The 17196-nt window shown below is 49.7% G+C and overlaps 1 protein-coding gene across 2 annotated transcripts in view; it reads right to left on the reverse strand.

Moving 5' to 3' along the window:
• SEPTIN9 (septin 9) overlaps positions 1 to 17196 on the reverse strand; it is a 129442-nt gene that overhangs the window by 93498 nt on the left and 18748 nt on the right. The window contains exon 2 of one of the 2 annotated variants that reach the window (XM_064395343.1): positions 12269 to 12325. The exons of the other annotated variant lie outside the window; for it this stretch is intronic. Within the exon in view, the coding sequence (XP_064251413.1) occupies positions 12269 to 12325 (57 nt within the window). The remainder of the gene's footprint in view (positions 1 to 12268; positions 12326 to 17196) is intronic. 2 annotated transcript variants of the gene reach the window in all.

Genomic DNA, 17196 nt, shown 5'->3' on the forward strand with positions numbered 1-17196 from the left:
AGGATTTCCCAGCTGCCAGAAGCGATTGTGGAAGTGTCTGGCCCGGGCAGGAGCTCTCGGTGCTCTCCCCGGTGTGGCGGCGGAGTTGAGGTGGGGTTTGAGAGAGGGTTTGGCTGCCGGAGATGCCCGGGCAGAGCCCGGTGCCCGCTGCTGCTGTGCCCGCAGGGATGGAGGGGTGGGCTGGCCCTCACGGAAACTTCCCCTTGGGGGACACGGCGTTGGCACCTCCTGCGGGGCTGCCCTCTGCCCCAGCACCCTGCACGGCCCCCCGAGCCATCCGACACTGATTCCTGCTGATAATCACACAATTCACAGAAGAGACCTCAAAGATCATCGAGTCCAACCCAGCCCCAACACCTCAACTAAGCCCTGGCACCCAGTGCCACATCCAGGCTTTGTTAAACACACCCAGGGATGGTGACTGCACCACCTCCCCGGGCAGCCATTCCAGAACTTTATCACCCTTGCTGTAAAACACTTTTCCCTAATATTTTCCAACCTATATTTCTCATGGTGCAGCTTGATCACCCAGCCAGATGCAAGGGCACAGACTCCATCCCCAGAGCTGGCAAAGAAATCACTCAACCCCCATGCCAGGGCAATGCTGGGAGGGAAGGCAGAGCTGTTCCACGGGCCAGGTGTGCTGACAGAACCCTTGTGTCATCTGCATGGTCCAAGTGACTGTTTTTGCCCCAAAAAGCTCATGAGTTCACACAGAAACACCCAAGTGTGACAGCTGTGACACAGCCTGGCACTGCTGTCATGCCATGGGCAGAAGGACAGGTTATTGCCCAGCTGGATGAATAAACCTCCAAGGAAAGACTCCGGGCACCACAGAAACTGCTGAAACCTTTGGGCAGCCTGGCCTTACTGCCCAAAGAAGGACAGTAAGGACATTCTATCACTTTTCAACACTGAGGATTTGTCCCGCTCAGCAGCAGCTGCAGAATCAACATCCCCAAAGCAGAGGGAGGAACACAGCCAGCACCCAGCTGTGGGGCCAGCCCAGCCCCCAGGCAGCACCAAGCCCTGCACATCCCCAAGGAGCCGGTGGGAGGCAGCCCCCAGACAGCCCAGTCCTTCGGGAAGGTTCTCTCCAGTGTCTCTCTCCCCCAGCATGTTATTCCCTGGGCAGAGGATTCAGATTCCTTCCCAAATGCTGCTGCTCATTCACTGTGTGCTAGCAGAGCTCTGCATGTCCCTGCTGCCAGAGCCCAAGGCACTGGAGGGGACAATGAGCAATGTTTTCCCGTTGACAGGCTCAAACCACGTTTCCTGCCTCAGATCTCAAAGGTGCTGAACACAAAGCAAGGACACGGGGGAGCTGCACAGCCCCGCGGAGCACAAACCCCACTGCACTGCTGCACCCAGCAGCCGAGCTCCTGAGGCTGCAGAGGAAGGGAAAAACCCCGGGAAGGATGGAGAGAGGAAAGAGGTGAATGGAAAGGAAGAAGGGATGGGGGCAGCGCTCATTTGAACCTCCAGACTTTAACCCATCAAGACCCAGGTGGCTGGGAAGGATAAAAGCACCGTTCCTTGCAGGGCAGATCACCAGGAGGCACTCAGGGAGGTGAACCCAAACTGTGCTTAATGCAATTGAGCTTGAAATGCACAAAACCTCCAGGTAGCTGCTCTCAGTCAGACCTGAAGCACTGATGCAAATTTTAATGGATTCACTTTAAAGGTGCAGTGCTCACAAAGCATAAAAGGTAAATAATGGGTGCCTGTGATGGAGAGAGGGGTACCCTGTGCTGGTGATGTCAATACGGGGGTTTGTTCCCTTTAGAGGTATTTTTCCAGTGACCCTCATGGTCCTGAGCTTGGAATTCCCCATTTTTCTTAGTTTTTGAGAAGCTTCTCAAATGTCTGTTCAAATGGGTGTTCAGTGGTCTGTGCACTGTGCGAGTGTACACAGAGAAAGCAAATATACATTCCATTTTCCAGCAGTACTGTGCAGTGGTTTTTGTTCTACAGATTGGCAATTGCGATCTCCCATGCAAAACCACCACAGCTGCTAAATGCTGAGGGGAAGTCAAGCACACCCAGATTGTAGGAAGAGGACAGAGAACTCTCTGCCCTGGCCAGCGCTGCCTTCTTGGGGTTCAACCCCCCCCTGGGGCTAATTTTGGAAAAGCCACAAGGAGAGGGAGGATGCAGGAGCAACTTTAGGGAAACCACTGCTATCTGCTGTAAAAACAAGCCAAAATCCCATTTTCAAACAGTGCTGAGACACGGAGCAGGAGCCCTGCTCTGCTGCCAGCCCCTGCTCACGGGGCTGGCACGGGGTGCCCACGTTTTCCCTCCCAGGTTTGCACATTGCCACAGCTGGCAGCCAGCAGGAAGCACTGCCAGGTGCAGAGAAAGCAAGGAAGGAAATCACAAAAAAAGAAAGTTGTGCAAGGCCTGTGCCAGCTCTCTGTCACACACCTCTGCCAGGCTAGGAGCTGCTCTCTGGGCATGGGCACAGAGATGAGCAGGGACTGTGCCCGTGGCACAGAGCCCAGGGCAACCAGCAGGGGTTCAGGACCATTGCCACTGTCACCAGCCCCAGCAGTGGCACGGACACCTGCAGGTGCTCAGGTAGATCTCATTTGCTGCTCCTTCTCTGCCTCTCCAGTTTTATGCTGGGATTATGTTCCTGGGGCATTTCATTTGAAATATTTTCTGTTTTCTTTCCTGCCTAGTTCAGTGCAGTGCCTCAGTCACCGCTGACCACTTCTACCTGTGGGAAATGGATTTGTAGAGAGTTTTTGAAGTTTAGTAGAAAGTTTATATAGTGTGTATCTATATCATAAATTTGAAAATAAGAAATGTTGATTTAGAAATATTATAAAAGAGGATAGATGTTGAGACAGAAATGGGGCTAGAAATAAGTTTTAAATAACAGTTTTGTAAATAAGGTTAGATATTTTAGAGAAATACAATTATGAAAGATGTATTGTAGTGAGATTTATGAAGAGTAGTTTTAGATGCTTGATTTTAAAGTATTTATAATATATTGTGGAAAGAAGTTGATAGGTTAAGAAACATTAATAGTGTTTTGTAATGAGGGAATAGGTGGGTTTTAAGAACTCTCCACAAATCCATTTCCCACACCAGCAGGGCTTTAGCACATCAGGCAGGCATCACCTCAGAGCCCCAACCCTGAGCTGGGGAGGATGAATGCTGCCAGCCCAGCCAGGGATCAGAGGCTCAGGCTGCCCTGGGAAAGCTGCAGGAAGCAGCCAGAGCAGCCAAAGGCCTGCAGGGCCTGGAGAGACAGGAAAATGGGGATTCAGCTGCTTCTATTACAGGTTATCTCTGCTATCTCAGCTTACTGGATATCTGGGAGGAGAGCACAGAGGGAGGACAGTGTGGCAGAGCGCAGCATTCCTAAATCAAATTATGTTTAGTGAAGCATTTTCACATGAGGAAATACAGGTCCAATCAAGTGCTCCAACTCAATCAAGTGTTACTCCATTATATTCACTCTGTGCTTTTACCCCCAGGCTGCACTGAGCCAGCAGTGAGAGTATCTGAGCCTCCATGGACTGTTAGCTCTAAAAACCTTTCTTTTTGCATTTTTATGAGTCTTGATGATGGGGAAGAAAGGAAACATTGGCTAAAACGGTCCTTTTCATTTGGGAAAAAGTTAAAACCAAACCAAGGAGGTGCTCCTCTTTCCAAGAGAGGCACTGACACTCGGTGCTGCTGCCCTGCTCTTTGCCAGGTGTTTCTTTGCCTCCTCACTCCATCCCCTCTCCCAGCTGGGCACACAAGGAGCTGCCCTGCCCTGGCTGCAGCTCTCAGCTGCTCCACATGTGCCACCAAGCACTATTTTGCCACTCCCTGCTTATTTCTTACAAAAACCTCTATTTGCTCAACACAGGGGCACACAAATCACTCAGATCCTCCTGAGTTACTCCTTTTCTGAGCCAGGGACCCACCCAGGGCACAAAGCTCATCACCACGCAGAGCAGGGCTGGCAGTGGCAGCAAGGGATGGCTGTGACAGCAGCACACAGCCCCTGCTGCCCCAGTCCCACACAGCCCCCTGGGATGCTCACAGAGTTTCCCATGGAGAGATTTATTCTTTTATTCTTTAAGGACAGTTCCTCTCCTCTGTGCTGGCTCTAAGCCTCTCTACCTGGAAGCCTCAAGCTGCTGGAAATCCCTCCCTGCTCCCCAGGCTCCCTGCTCATTCTTTCACACTCCTGAGCTGAAGAATTACCAGCAGCTGGCAGGGCAGAGCGAGAGGAGAGGCAGGACTGGGCACTCCTCACCCTCCTGGGAGAGCAGAAGGAGTTTCAGATAAATATTAACTCTTCCACAGTCCCCTGCTGGTGTTTTCCTTCCTGGACCCCTCCCTCCCATTAGTTTTGCCCTCTTGACCCTCCCTACCAAACAGGCAGCTGGGGTGGCAGAGAAATTAAGCAATCTGATGATGGATTGATTAATTAATTAAATAAGTTGATGATGATATGGAGCTACCAGACCTTCTGGGAATGTCCATCCCAGGGCATCAGAACACTTGGGGGGATTCCAGGATGCAGCATCCCCCCTGAGGTGCTTCACTGCATTTATTGCATTTACCACTTTTATTGAGGTAAAAAACCAGAAACTGAGGCACGTTCCTGAACCACTGATTTCTATTTACTGCCTGTTTTCCTCACAGCAGAGCTCACAGAGCCAAGTGCTGTGGGAAAAGCACAGAGATCTCCCTCCTCACCCCTTTGGGGACCCAGTGAGACAGACTGGAGATGGATCAGAGGAGTTCCAAGGGAACAGCACGAGCAGCCAGGGCTCAGCACATCCCCTCAGCAGCACACAGCCCAGGGCCCTGAGCAGCAGAATCTCCCAGGCACTCCCTGTGAGAAACACCCAGCTCTGGGAGCACGTGGGAGCCCACAGGGCCCTGCCAGGCAGCTCAGGTCCACGTGCCAGCGTTACACAAGTCCCTGTGTGTGTGTCCCGCAGGAGTCAGGCACCTGAGCTGGGAGCAGCCTCACTGCTTTAACTTCTTGCTGCCCAGAGCTGGGCTCAGAGCTGTGCCTGCAGAGGGGACTCTCCTGCCTGGTGGAACCCTGCTCTCTGAGAATTTTGGATTTTCTTGCTGACAGAAGAAAATCTTTCCTGTATATTTGACCTCAGGCCGTGGAGAAGACTTCCAAAATTGAGTGATAGACCTAAGATTATAGATATGGAGTAATATCACATGGTAAAAAACTTAGAGTTTAAGGTTTTAGAATATAGTAATATATATATAACAAAATAGGAGTTTTAGTGTGGGAGCTAGTCCTTCTTCACCTTCTTCATCAGTTTGGGTAGTATTGTGTATTTACATAAAAAAGTCCACATTGTGAGCCATGAGTAGTTAGTTATTAAGCTAAAGTAAAAGTAATTTAAGTATCATTTCTTAAACAGTTATCATTAAAAAATCTTGTAGAAAGAGAGCTAGGACTCCAGTTTTAGCTTATTAAAGTACGGTAGAACTCACAGTTTATAAAACTGTAATATAGATAAAAACCAATAAACATCTGAGTCTGAACAAAAAATACCGTCCCACCTCAACAAAAAAGAAACAAAACCTCCACCGCTGGTGACCAAGCTGTACCCTCTGCTGCTTTGCCCTGGTGAGGAGAAGGGCCATGTGTGATGGGGCGACACGTGTCAAGCCAGGGTTTGTCCCCAGGGAGCTGCGTGGGACACTCTGGCAGGAGAGCTGCACAGCTGGGTGACCAGTTTGGTGCCTCAGACAAAGGGGAATAGAGAGAGGCTGCCCGAAGAAATTGGTGTGACCTCATCTAAGGACACATCCAGAGCCATGAGGCTGCAACCACAGGCTGCAGTTAACCCCTGTGCTGCCCCAGCACAGCCACAGGCACCTCAGTGCTGCAAACACAGAATCAGGGCTGGAAAGGAGCTCCAAGGGTTCATTGAGCCCGGCCATTAACCCAGCAATGCTGTGTGCACCACCAAACCGTGTCCCGAGTGCCACACCCACACCACTTCTGAACATTTCCAGGGATGGTAATTCCACACTTCCTTAGGCAGCCTGTTCCAGTGCCAGACCATCCTCCCAGTGAGGAAATTTTTCTTGGTATCTAATCTAAACCACCCCTGGTGCACCTTGAGGACATTTCACCACACACCAAAGAGCTGCTGACACCACAGAGCATGTTGTGCATCCCCCAGCTTCCAGCTGGACCCGGGGTGCTGCTCTCCCACCTGGACCCCAGGGTGCCAGCAGGAAGCTGCAGACAGATGCAGGACAAGCTGAAGGGCTGCACCAAGGGTCACAGGAGGTTCCCAAGCTCAGTTTGCCACACTGACACGTGCAGGGCTGTGCTGTGAGGGGCAGTGCCCACCATCCATGTAACGGGTGAACAAGGGGCTTGAGTTGGTGCAAACATCTGGATGGGAGTCCCTTCCTTTCTACCAGGAGAAGCATTTAGACAGCACAAACAAAGCTGTCCCAGCAAAGGTCCCAGTGGGTGCCCCTTTCTAACACAGCCCAGAGAGCTGCCCTTGACTTCCTGCCTCTCCAAATTATGCCCTGCACTTCCAAAAATTCCACACTTCCTTGGGCAGCCTGTTCCAGCGCCAGACCACCCTCCCAGTGAGGAAATTTTCCCTGGTATCTAATCTAAACCACCCCTGGTGCAGCTTGAGGACACTGCTGGACCCAGGGTGCTGCTCTCCCACCTGGACCCCAGGGTGCCAGCAGGAAGCTGCAGACAGATGCAGGACAAGCTGAAGGGCTGCACCAAGGGTCACAGGAGGTTCCCAAGCTCAGTTTGCCACACTGACACGTGCAGGGCTGTGCTGTGAGGGGCAGTGCTCATGTCTGAGCTGCAGATGTGTGACAGTTGTGACAGCACTCCCCTGAGGACAAACCCCTCACACCTAATGGTTTTTATAGCATTCTGGATTTGCTTATGTAAGAGCCATCATCACGCTCCAGTGGGGAGCCCCTGGCTCCTGACATTCCTTTTGTTTATCTCTCTGCTCTGGTTAACCCCCAGCCTCACAGAAACCACTTTCTAGACTTGTCCTCTCTCAGACTCCAGGCACAAAGAGAGGAGTTGGTCTCAGGGCAAGGTACTAAGTCAAGGGATGGAAACAGCAAGACCTGTTGTCATATCTACCCTGAATTTTGAGCAATCCAAATTAGTGAACCCTGCTGAAATCCTGCTGTCCCTGTTAAAGCAATGATGCCAATTTAAACTATGCCCACAGCTATGTGTGTTCAGCTCCTCCACCCACCTGGTCTCACATCTTTCCATTTCAGTGCCCTTGGGGAAGGATCCCTGACTCACAGGCAGTGCTCAAGGCTTTCAGGTTCTCTGCTGCTTCTTTTTCCCTGGCTACAAAATAGGAACATCAATAACTGTTAAAGGGAAAAACCAAGTAAGACAAGAATTATCTGTGCCCATCTTGTTGAAATTCACAAGTAAGGCTATAATATTTTTATTTTTGTTAATCCCATGTACCAGAGACCTCTGGGGTGCCCTGCACAGTGTGGCAGTGCAGTGACAGTGGGGTCAGTGGGCTCCTAGAGCTCATGCCCTGAGCAGAAGCTCACAGGCTCAAACCACAAACCTTTGAACCACCTCACTTCCCCTGCAACCCCAGCCCCACTGTGGCTTCTGGCCCAGCTACCTCGGCTGCCCTCAACAAGATGTTTGAACAAGGAGCTTGAGCTGGTGCAAACAACGTCTGTGTAGGAGTCCCTCCCCTTTCTGCCCAGGAGAAGCATTTAGAGAGCACAAACCAAGCTGTCCCAGCAAAGGTCCCAGTGAGTGCCCCTTTCTAACACAGCCCAGAGAGCTGCCCTGGACTTCCTGCCTCTCCAAATTATGCCCTGCACTTCCAAAAGGCACCAGGACAAGCTGTGGCTGATCCTCAGCCAGCTGCTGACGAGGCAGAAGCAGGGCTGTGCTATCTTTTTGGGTGGAAAAGCCCTGCCTGCCCTGGCCCTGGCAGGCTGCCCCCGCTCCAGCAGCGTCACAGCCACACAAAGGCTGTGAAACAGGAAAGCTGAGGCACCTGCTCCCCTCCCAGCCCTTTGGGACCTCTCTGAACAAAGCACCTGAGGCACAAACAGCGCTGGGCCAGAGCAGGGCTGCTGAAACACAGCTGGAAGGCATCGTCCCCCCTGCCTTCACCTACACAGGGAAAACATGCTGGTTTAGCTAAATCACCAACTCTGCCTTTTCATGGACCCTCTCCTTGTGTTACCCTTGCCAGGGAAGTTCCTTCCTCTTTAGCAAAAACTGAGTTGGAGGCTGGAAACAAATCAAAGTAGAGCACAGCTGGCTGCCTGAGAGGAACACGATCTCTGCTCCTTCCACTCCAACTGCTCTGGGCTCTGTTCTGGCTGAGTTGTGAGCACACCACTGCTCCACATGGTAAATGTCAGCAAATATTTCTCTGCTTCAAATTCATCAGGTACAGTTGTAGCAAAGTGAAGTGGGAGTAACTTCCCTGACATGCCATTCCTAACTGGTGCACTCAATCCCTGGAGAGGAGGGACAGCATCCAGAGGGACCTGGATGGGCCCATGTGACCCTCAGGATGTTCAGCAGGGCCAAGGGCAGTGTCCTGAACCTGGGTCAGGGCAACCCCAAGTACAGGTGTCCTGGACTGCCAAGCAAGTCGTATTCTGTTTTATTCTGTTTGCCATCTGTGTGGCAGCTGTCTTCTGTTCAGTGGGCAGTTTTCCTTATCTCTTCCACACCCACTCCTCTCTCAGGGGAAACATCTGCTGATAACAGGCTGTGGAATGTCCCTGCATGGCTGATAAGAACTACAGCATCCATTGGGAGATGCTCCGCCCAGGGGAGGAGCCAAGCATTCCTACCTGGATATAATCTGGAGTTACTGGAACACCAGCACAGCTTCTCCACTGCATTTCCAGAGGAACAGCAGCTGCCTCTTCCACTGGATCTTCAGAGGAAGACTACACCCTTCCCCAGGATCCCTGCTCCAGCAGAACCACCCCTGGCACTGCAGGAGGGCTGAGCCACAATTCCAATGGGACTGTGCCAGCACCCTGACCCACAGGCTGTCAGGCTGTGTTCTGACTCTGTCAGTGTTGTTTTGGTTCACTGCATTGTTTATTTTATCTTTTTATTTTCTTACCTAATAAAGAGCTGTTATTCCTGCTCCCATATTTTTGTCTGAGAGCCCCTTAATTTAAAATTTACAGCAATTTGGAGGGAGGGGGTTTCCATTTTCCATTTCAGGGGAGGCTCCTGCCTTTCTTAGCAGACACCTGTCTGTCCAAACCAAGACAACAGGCTGGGCAGGGAAGGTCCCTTCCAGAGGGACCAGGGAATCTGAGTGGCAGAATGAAGCCTCCAAAAGAGATCAGCATCAGTTCTGCAGGTTCCTACCCTCACTGCACACCCCAAGGCAGCATGTGGATGATCTGGAGCTCTCTGGATCCCAGGAGCTGGTGGCTGTGGAAATGCACGTCACCCCTTCCTTTGTTTAGGGTGGCAAAGAGCCCAAAGCAACTGAGCCCCCTCTGCAATGCTTCATTTGCAACCACTGCTCAGTCATCCCAACCCCAATTTATCTTTTACAGGAATAAAAGCTTCTGGGTGCAAGGCCAGATGTGCAGAGGGGAAAATTTGGACCTGAAACAAGGGGAAATTGAGCTGCAGTTATATGGAGTCATAAATATTTACTGCAATGTAAACTGAAGGGCTGAACTGCTCATTTGAATTTTTAACTTGAAAAAAAAAATTAAAATTTACAAGGTCTCTCACCAGAAAAGTGGAAAAGTATATAATTAGAGTCAAAGGAAAACAAGCTTGAACAAATGTGCTGTGTCTGTCAATGTGGATTCCCTACACCCCAGTTCCCTTTGGAGCTGCACCAATTCCCCCTTCTGTCCTGTCTGCACATGAGAGCAGGCGGTGCCAGGGCTGAGGCAGCAGCTTTGTTTGTGCATATGCACAAGATAAACACACTCTGCAGCTCCAAACTGCCAGCTCTGTGCTGGTGGCCGAGTTCTGAAGCATCAGCTCGAAAATGCAGCTCAGCCCTCCTGGCCTCTCGCTGTCATGAACACAGGAGTTTGTGTCACACACCACCAAGACTCCCCAATAAACGTCACTCAATGCATTTTTTGCTGCCACTGGGCATCAGTTTGGGCTGCTCTGACCATAATTCCATCCTCCCACTGATGATGATGGTGCAAGGCTCCAGATGCCAGCAGCAGGGCAGTGTCACAGCGTGCCAGCCCCTGCCACTCCCTCCTGTGCCACAAACAGCTGTCCCTGTGCTGGCCAGCAGTGCTCAGGGGGGCCAGGCAGGCAGTGTCCCAGCTCCAGGGTATTCAAGTGCACGTTCAAGCAGCCATCCCTGACTAATCCCCATCCCACACGTGCTGGTGGCTGCTCCCAGCAAAGCACTGAGGTCACTGCTGCAGGAAGGCACCCCCAGGGTGGCTTTGTGCTGCCACCCACGCCGAGGGAAGGGCTGCAAAGCACTGTTTTGATAAGTCCATCTGGGAGCTGAGGCAGGATGTGAGGGCTGAGAAGATGGATTGAAACAGCAAATCCAGCCTGGAGGGAGCAACTGGGTGGCAGAGAGAGCAAGGGGACAGGAGAGGATGAAAGCTGAACTAAGGGTGCTGAGGAGGGGAGTGGGGTTGGGGGCACAGGGAGCAGAGAAAATGAGGCAGCAGTGGTGAGGGGACATCATCCAGGCTGGAATTAGATGATCTTTAAGGTCTCTTGTCGCATTCATATGCTCTGAAAGATCCCTTCGCCCAGGATTTTTCTCCTGGGAAGCAGAGAAATAGGAAAACAATTCTTATCTCATTTGCTTCTCCTGTGTTGTGCTCGTGTGTGGAATATGTTTTGAGATTGTTTACCCACAGGTGATTGTTTCATTGGATTCTGGTGTGAGTTGTTTTGACTCAATGTGCCGAGCTGTGTGGGGACTCTGGAAACAGAGTCACGAGTTTTCATTATTATCTTTTTAGAATTCAGCAAATATCCTTTCTGTATTCTTTAGTATAGTTTATTATAGTATTCTGTAATATATTATAAAGTAATAAATTAGCCTTCTGATGACATGGAGTCAGATTCATCCTTCCTTCCTTCGTTGGGGCTCCCTGGGAATACAACAGTCCATTCCAACCCAAACTATTCAGGATTCTCAGAGGCACTGCTCAAGGCACAGCTTTCAGGTTCTCTGCTGCTCCATTTTCTCCAGCTACCAAATAGGAACATCAGTAACTTCTAAAGGGAAAAACCAACTATGACAAGAATTATCTGTGCCCATCTTGTTGAAATTTACAGGTAGGATTGTAACTACCACAGGATTGTGTGGTGTCAGAGAAGGAAACTAAGGAAGATTTCAGTGGCAGCAAAGCACCTGCTAATGCAGAATAATGTCTGGGATGTAGAAAGCACCTGGATATGGAGACACACTGCTTCCCACAGGGCTTTGAACCAGGGAGCAGCACAGGCTCATCAGAGCGGCTGACACAGCCAGCAAAAGGGGCTGCCAGAAGGAAAAGCCCAGATCTGGGCTGCCTCAGCTTCCCTCGGAGTATTTTAGACGAGAACAGTGACATTTTTCACTTGCAGACACGCCCAGGGCCAGCCCCAGCACGTGGCACACACAAACAAACAGAGCACACAGCCTCAGGTAGTCCCAAGCACTGGGAATTCTGCTACTGCTTTCCTGAGGCTGGGAAACACCTTCTGCAAGAAAAACAAACCCTCCCACCTGCTTCCTCCGGAATCAGAAGCAGCTTCCAAAACATTAAGCTGCAATTAGGGCTGCAAATTTGGCCACAAGCACTTATAATCCATAAATCTGCACATCCAATAAAAAATAACAGCTAAGGAGAGTCCAAAAGAGCTGCTAATGACTAAAGTGGATTTCAACCACAGGCCATTCCTGCTTCCTGTTATGTTGAGTTGGGTTGGAGCTTGGTAATTATTGTCTCTGGACCCATTATACAGAAAGGAATATTTTATATTCTCTCTCTTTTCGTAGTTTGTTTGGGCTTTAAAAAAATATATATATATATATATATATATCTCACTTTTTTTTTACATGTACTGCTTGCTTTCTCCAGCATAGAGAGCTCTGCATTTATCAGCAGCAAGCTTTGCCTTTCAAACCATGGCAGAAAATAAGATTTCCAAGTGTCACCTCCTGCATTCCCTTTTTTCCCTATTCCCTATTTTTCCTTTTTTTTTTTTTTTTTTATTTTTTAAATTGGATGAGGAGGTTTCAGAGGAAGAAATCCACACACTTACTGGGGCTTGTCTGGTCGCTGAGCCTCCGAAGTCTCCCGCTGGAGGTCCGGCTGATCCCTAAAACAAGAAGAAGGTTGGAATGAGCAGTCCATGTGAGTGTGGGGTGTGGAGTTACCTCCCTGCTATCCCTCTGTGTCTGGCAAGGCACAGCTCTGTCAGGAATCTGCTTTGTACAATCATCTCTCAGATCCAGGGAGATTTACATGTTATTTTAACCAAAAAACACCTCAGGAGAGACCTCCACCTTTCCCTGAAGGTGTCAAACATTGTTATTCAAACACAGCAAACCCACAAATGTATTTAGGGTTTCCAGAAACACCAGAGGGGACTCTAGAAATCATCATGTGGGACATTCATGCTCACCTCTCACTCCAGGATAATTTATCCTAGAGGGAAGTGCAGCATTTCCTGAGGCAGATTTTCTTGCTGGGAGAGAAGAGCACAGGAATTTAGGGATTTGCATGAGTCCTGCACTTACAGAGGATGCACTCACATGCTGGGAACACATCACATGTGAGCCCTGCTGTGGGGTCAGAGCAGTGAACAGGGGATGCACCTCCCCTTCTACACCCAGTTCAGAGTCCTCAGCAATTCCCAGGTGCTTCCCAGGCTCCAGGCAAGCCATGGCACCTGCTGGCTACAACAACATTTCTGAGCCATCATCAGCTTGGTTCATCTCTCTGCCATCCCAGCTGCCTGTTTGTAAAACAATGATTGCCACAGCACTCGCTTCCCACTCAGCAAGAACCCGAATTCTCCTTAAAATCCCCAGAACCCCATTTAGTTAATACACAGCCATACAAAACTGTATGTGGATTTGTGCCTCAGTTTCTGGTTTTTTACCTCAATAAAACTCAGCAAGAACCTCAATTCTCCTTAAAATCCCCAGAATCCCATTTGGTTAAAATACAGCCATGGATTTGTGCCTCAGTTTCTGGTTTTTTACCTCAATAAAAGTGGTAAATGCAATAAATGCAGTGAAGCACCTCAGGTGGGATGCTGTATTGTGGAAACCCCTCAAGTGTTCTGATGTCTTGGACATTCCCAGAAGGTCTGGTGGCTCCCCAGCTTTTGGGGTCCTGCTGGAGGAGCAGGATGGGGTCCAGGGTGGACACCAGCTTCAGGACAGGGTCCATCATCTCAGGCAGCAGAAGCTGGAACTGCAAAGCCACAGGAGCTCCTCAGCTCATTCCAAACCCTGCCTCAGCTCACAAAAAACTTGGGTCAGGGTTTCTACCTGCAAACAGGTAAGAAACCCCCAGGATTTGAGGCTGGTGATGTCATTCAATTATATTATTTAAATTATCTTCTCACCATCTACCAGATCTTTGGACAAGAAGCAAAGGCATTAAAACAGGATCAATTTAAAATGCAAAACAGCTCTAAACTGTGATTTGTAACGGAGTCACAACCTCACCAACCTTGTCAGCTGGAAGAGTGCATCATACAAGAAAAAAATCTATTAAAAAAGAAAGATATATATAGAAAAAAGGCAGGAAAACTTTTATACCAGTAAGGCCTGGAATAGGGGGAGGGAAGGGAAAAGAGCTGCCTGGCAGCTGGACATGGAAAAAGCATTTCATGCTGAGATGCCTGTGCTTGTGTATATAAATTTATATATATATGCACATGTGTGTTTGCTCTGTCCCTTTCCTTTTCTAACAGAAAAAGCCTCTGTGCCTACAACGTGATGTGGTTGGACCACAGGGCTGCTCCTGGGAAAGGGCAACACAGGAGAGCCCATGGGCAGCACCACCCAGAGCCATGCCCCTCCTTGGAAAGAGCCTTTCCCTGCCCCCAAAGAGCCAGAAACAGAGCCAGGGCTGTGCCCCCACGCATGAACACCCAGCCTGTCTGCTCCAGAGCTTTACCTGCATTGCAGCTGGGCAGACTGGGGCTGCACCCATCAGCCAGCCTCACTTTCCATCACTGACAGCAGGACAAGGGCTGAAGCTTCTGGGAACTTGTGCATTATAGCAAACATTTTCATTTTTAAACATATTTTTGCTATTAAACCCAGCGCCTGAATATTTTCCTTAATTCTTTTCTCCTCTCTAAATGCCTACTGCTTTTTTGGATGCTAGCAAGAATGAAAAGCCCTATTTCCTCTGCTGAACAGAGGAACATTTTTAAACAGCTCAACAGATTTTTAAACAACTCTTCTTGAGCCAGGCTGCAAGAGCAGCCACATCCCAGCTCTGTCCTTGCAGACACACCACCTCTGAGTTCCCTGTGTGCACTAATTTCCAATTCATGAATGTTTTTTAAAATTATTTTTTCCTCTCTAAATGCCTACTGCTTTTTTGGGTGCTAGCAAAAATGAAAAGTCCTATTTAATTTGCTGAAATAGATTTTTAAACAGCTCTTCTGGAGCCAGGCTGCAAGAGCAGCCACATCCCAGCTCCGCTCCGTGCAGAGACAACACCTCTGAGTTCCCCGTGAACAGGCAAGGTGCAGTGCAGAAACCCAGCTTTTAGAATTGCTCAAAAAGCAGAGAAAGGCATCCCTGATGGGTGGCAGGCTGGGGAATGCAGATGTGCAGCCACGCTGAGCTGGTTAAAACAGCCTTTCGTGTTCAAAGCCTCCCTTCAGGACGGGAGCTGAGCGAGGAGCTCACAGGCTTGGACAGGACACATCGAGGAAATCAGCTCCATTCCCTTCAGCAGTGGAAAAACACACACAGGACCTGGAGCATCCAGCACAGTCGTGCCCTGGCTGAGCCTTTCTGGGGCTTTTATCATTTCTGTTTGTTTGGGTGCCCTGGAATTACCATTCTCACTCTTTTCTCAACGAGCTGAGTTGATTTGTGTTGGAGGCAGCATTAGGAGGAGGTTTTTCTGACAGCTGTTGCTTCACTGCCTGCTAACAACATTAATAATACATAATAATGCTGTTCATCCCTTCAGACAAAGGGAAAATGAGGAGAAAACAAGAAATTCACCCAGGCAGCTCAATACCTTGACAGAAAATCTACAGAGAGGAGGGAGAGCTGCAGAATCTGAGCCAAGCTTGCTATCTGTGATGCCCCACTGCCCCTCCAGTGGGAGGATCCAGACACAGTCCTGGAAAGCAGATAAACAGCAGGGAAAGCTGGCAGCCTGGCAAAAAAAAATTAAAATAAATAACCAGAAAGAAACAGCTAAAAATATGGTGCTGTGAACACACTGCCAAGAAGCCAGGGAGGGGGCAGGAGCAGAGAGCATCAGCTGCTGAGCCTGTTCTGGGGTTACCTCTATTTATAGCCTGGGAGCAGCAGTTTGAGCCCCACGTTTGTGAAATGAAAATGAGCCATTTCCAGGGCAGACACAGTGTCTGTGAGCCCTCCCCCAGCGCCTGCAAACGCCCTCGAGCCACGCTGGAAAGGCACTGGAGCACACTGGACTGAGAACCACAGTGCAATGTGCTTCATTTAGCTGAAATTGGGAATTCTCCCCCACCAGGAGGAATTCAGAGCGGAAGAACCCAACAGTTAAAAATCAGTCAGGCCAAGAGAGGCTCGTTCAAACCCATGGATGTGCCTCAGCAGGACAAAGCCCAGCTCAGCCCCACCTTGGCTCACTCACTGAGCAAGTTTTTTTTCCCATTTTATAATCAATGACTAATTCCCTCCAGATCCACGGGCTGGGGCCATATGGCCCAGCAGAAAGGCAGCAGCACCCGAAACCTCTGGGCTTCTCTGGGGTCTCCTTCAGGACTGACAAAGCCCAGAATTGCCCCTGTGATTGTGTCACTGCCAGGCTCAGTTTTAAACTGCTCCCTCCAGACAATATTGGACCAGGTTTTCTACTGTTTCCTGCTCCTTGCAGCTGCTGCCGTGACACAATGGATGTAAAGCACCCCAGAATTGAAATGGGAGCACCTTCTGGGTGCTCACCCTGCTGCAGGGATGGAATCCAGGTTGTCTGGAGAAATGTCCAGTGGGACTTTTCTAGCTGAGTCGGCTGAATCTGCACCTAAAGCTAACCAGGGAATTGCCAGAGATGCTCATCTCCAGCAAAGTCAATGCACACATTCTCCAGAACACACCAGAGTTTTTGGGTGGTACACTCCAAACCTTCTGGGTACATGTGTGGGAATGTGCCCCCTGTTGACAGAGTGACCAAATCATCCTCTGTCTCCTTAAAAAGGCAAAAAGCCCAGAAGTTTCTCTCCTCAATTTGGCAAAAAGACACCTCATAGGACGTTTGGGACTTCACCTCAAACCTAGACTACCTAACTGGACAGAGGCCAAAAAGTCCTGCCTAATTCACAGAAAAAGAAAAGAACAAAGGAAATAATCGCTTTTGTGGGGTGTTTTTAGCAGCAGCAAGAACCTCTTGCCCCTGGCTCTGTTCTTCTCTGTAAGAGCTTTGTTATTTTGCCTTTTATTAAAATCTTTCTTCTTTCTGTTTCCAACACTGCCACAGAAGCCATCCTGCTGATTTTATGCCATTTGGGGCAGCTGGGCTATCTCGGGTGTGATGGGTTCTCTGAGAGCTCACAAGACCTGGCTCAAGGAGAAAACCCACATACATGCACCAGTGAAGAGAGCCCACGTGAGACTGATTTTCTCCTCACAGTAAGCCATCCATGCTTACACTGCCATGATGTAAAACTCAAAAGGACAAGTGAGCAGCTCCCATTATCAACAGAAACCACGCAGTGAGGACAAACAATGGAGGATGCAGCTCAGGAACTCGCTCTCTCTACGCAGTCCAGTAAAAACCAAACCCAAACAAACAAAAGAACCCAAGCCAAACAAAGGTGGTGATGGAAAGGGATGGGCCAAACCAGCAGGAGCCATCCCACACTGTGCTGGAGTCAGCAAGGAGGCACCAGCTCATCTGAGCAGCCAGCGTGACCCTTGCTTCTGTTACATGTACTGACTGCAGGGTCTGGGGTCAGATAATTCAGCTTCCTTCTCCACCAGCGCAGCACTGCAGGGCGTC

This window comes from Passer domesticus, chromosome 20 (assembly GCF_036417665.1).
Source record: "Passer domesticus isolate bPasDom1 chromosome 20, bPasDom1.hap1, whole genome shotgun sequence".
Taxonomy (NCBI): domain Eukaryota; kingdom Metazoa; phylum Chordata; class Aves; order Passeriformes; family Passeridae; genus Passer; species Passer domesticus.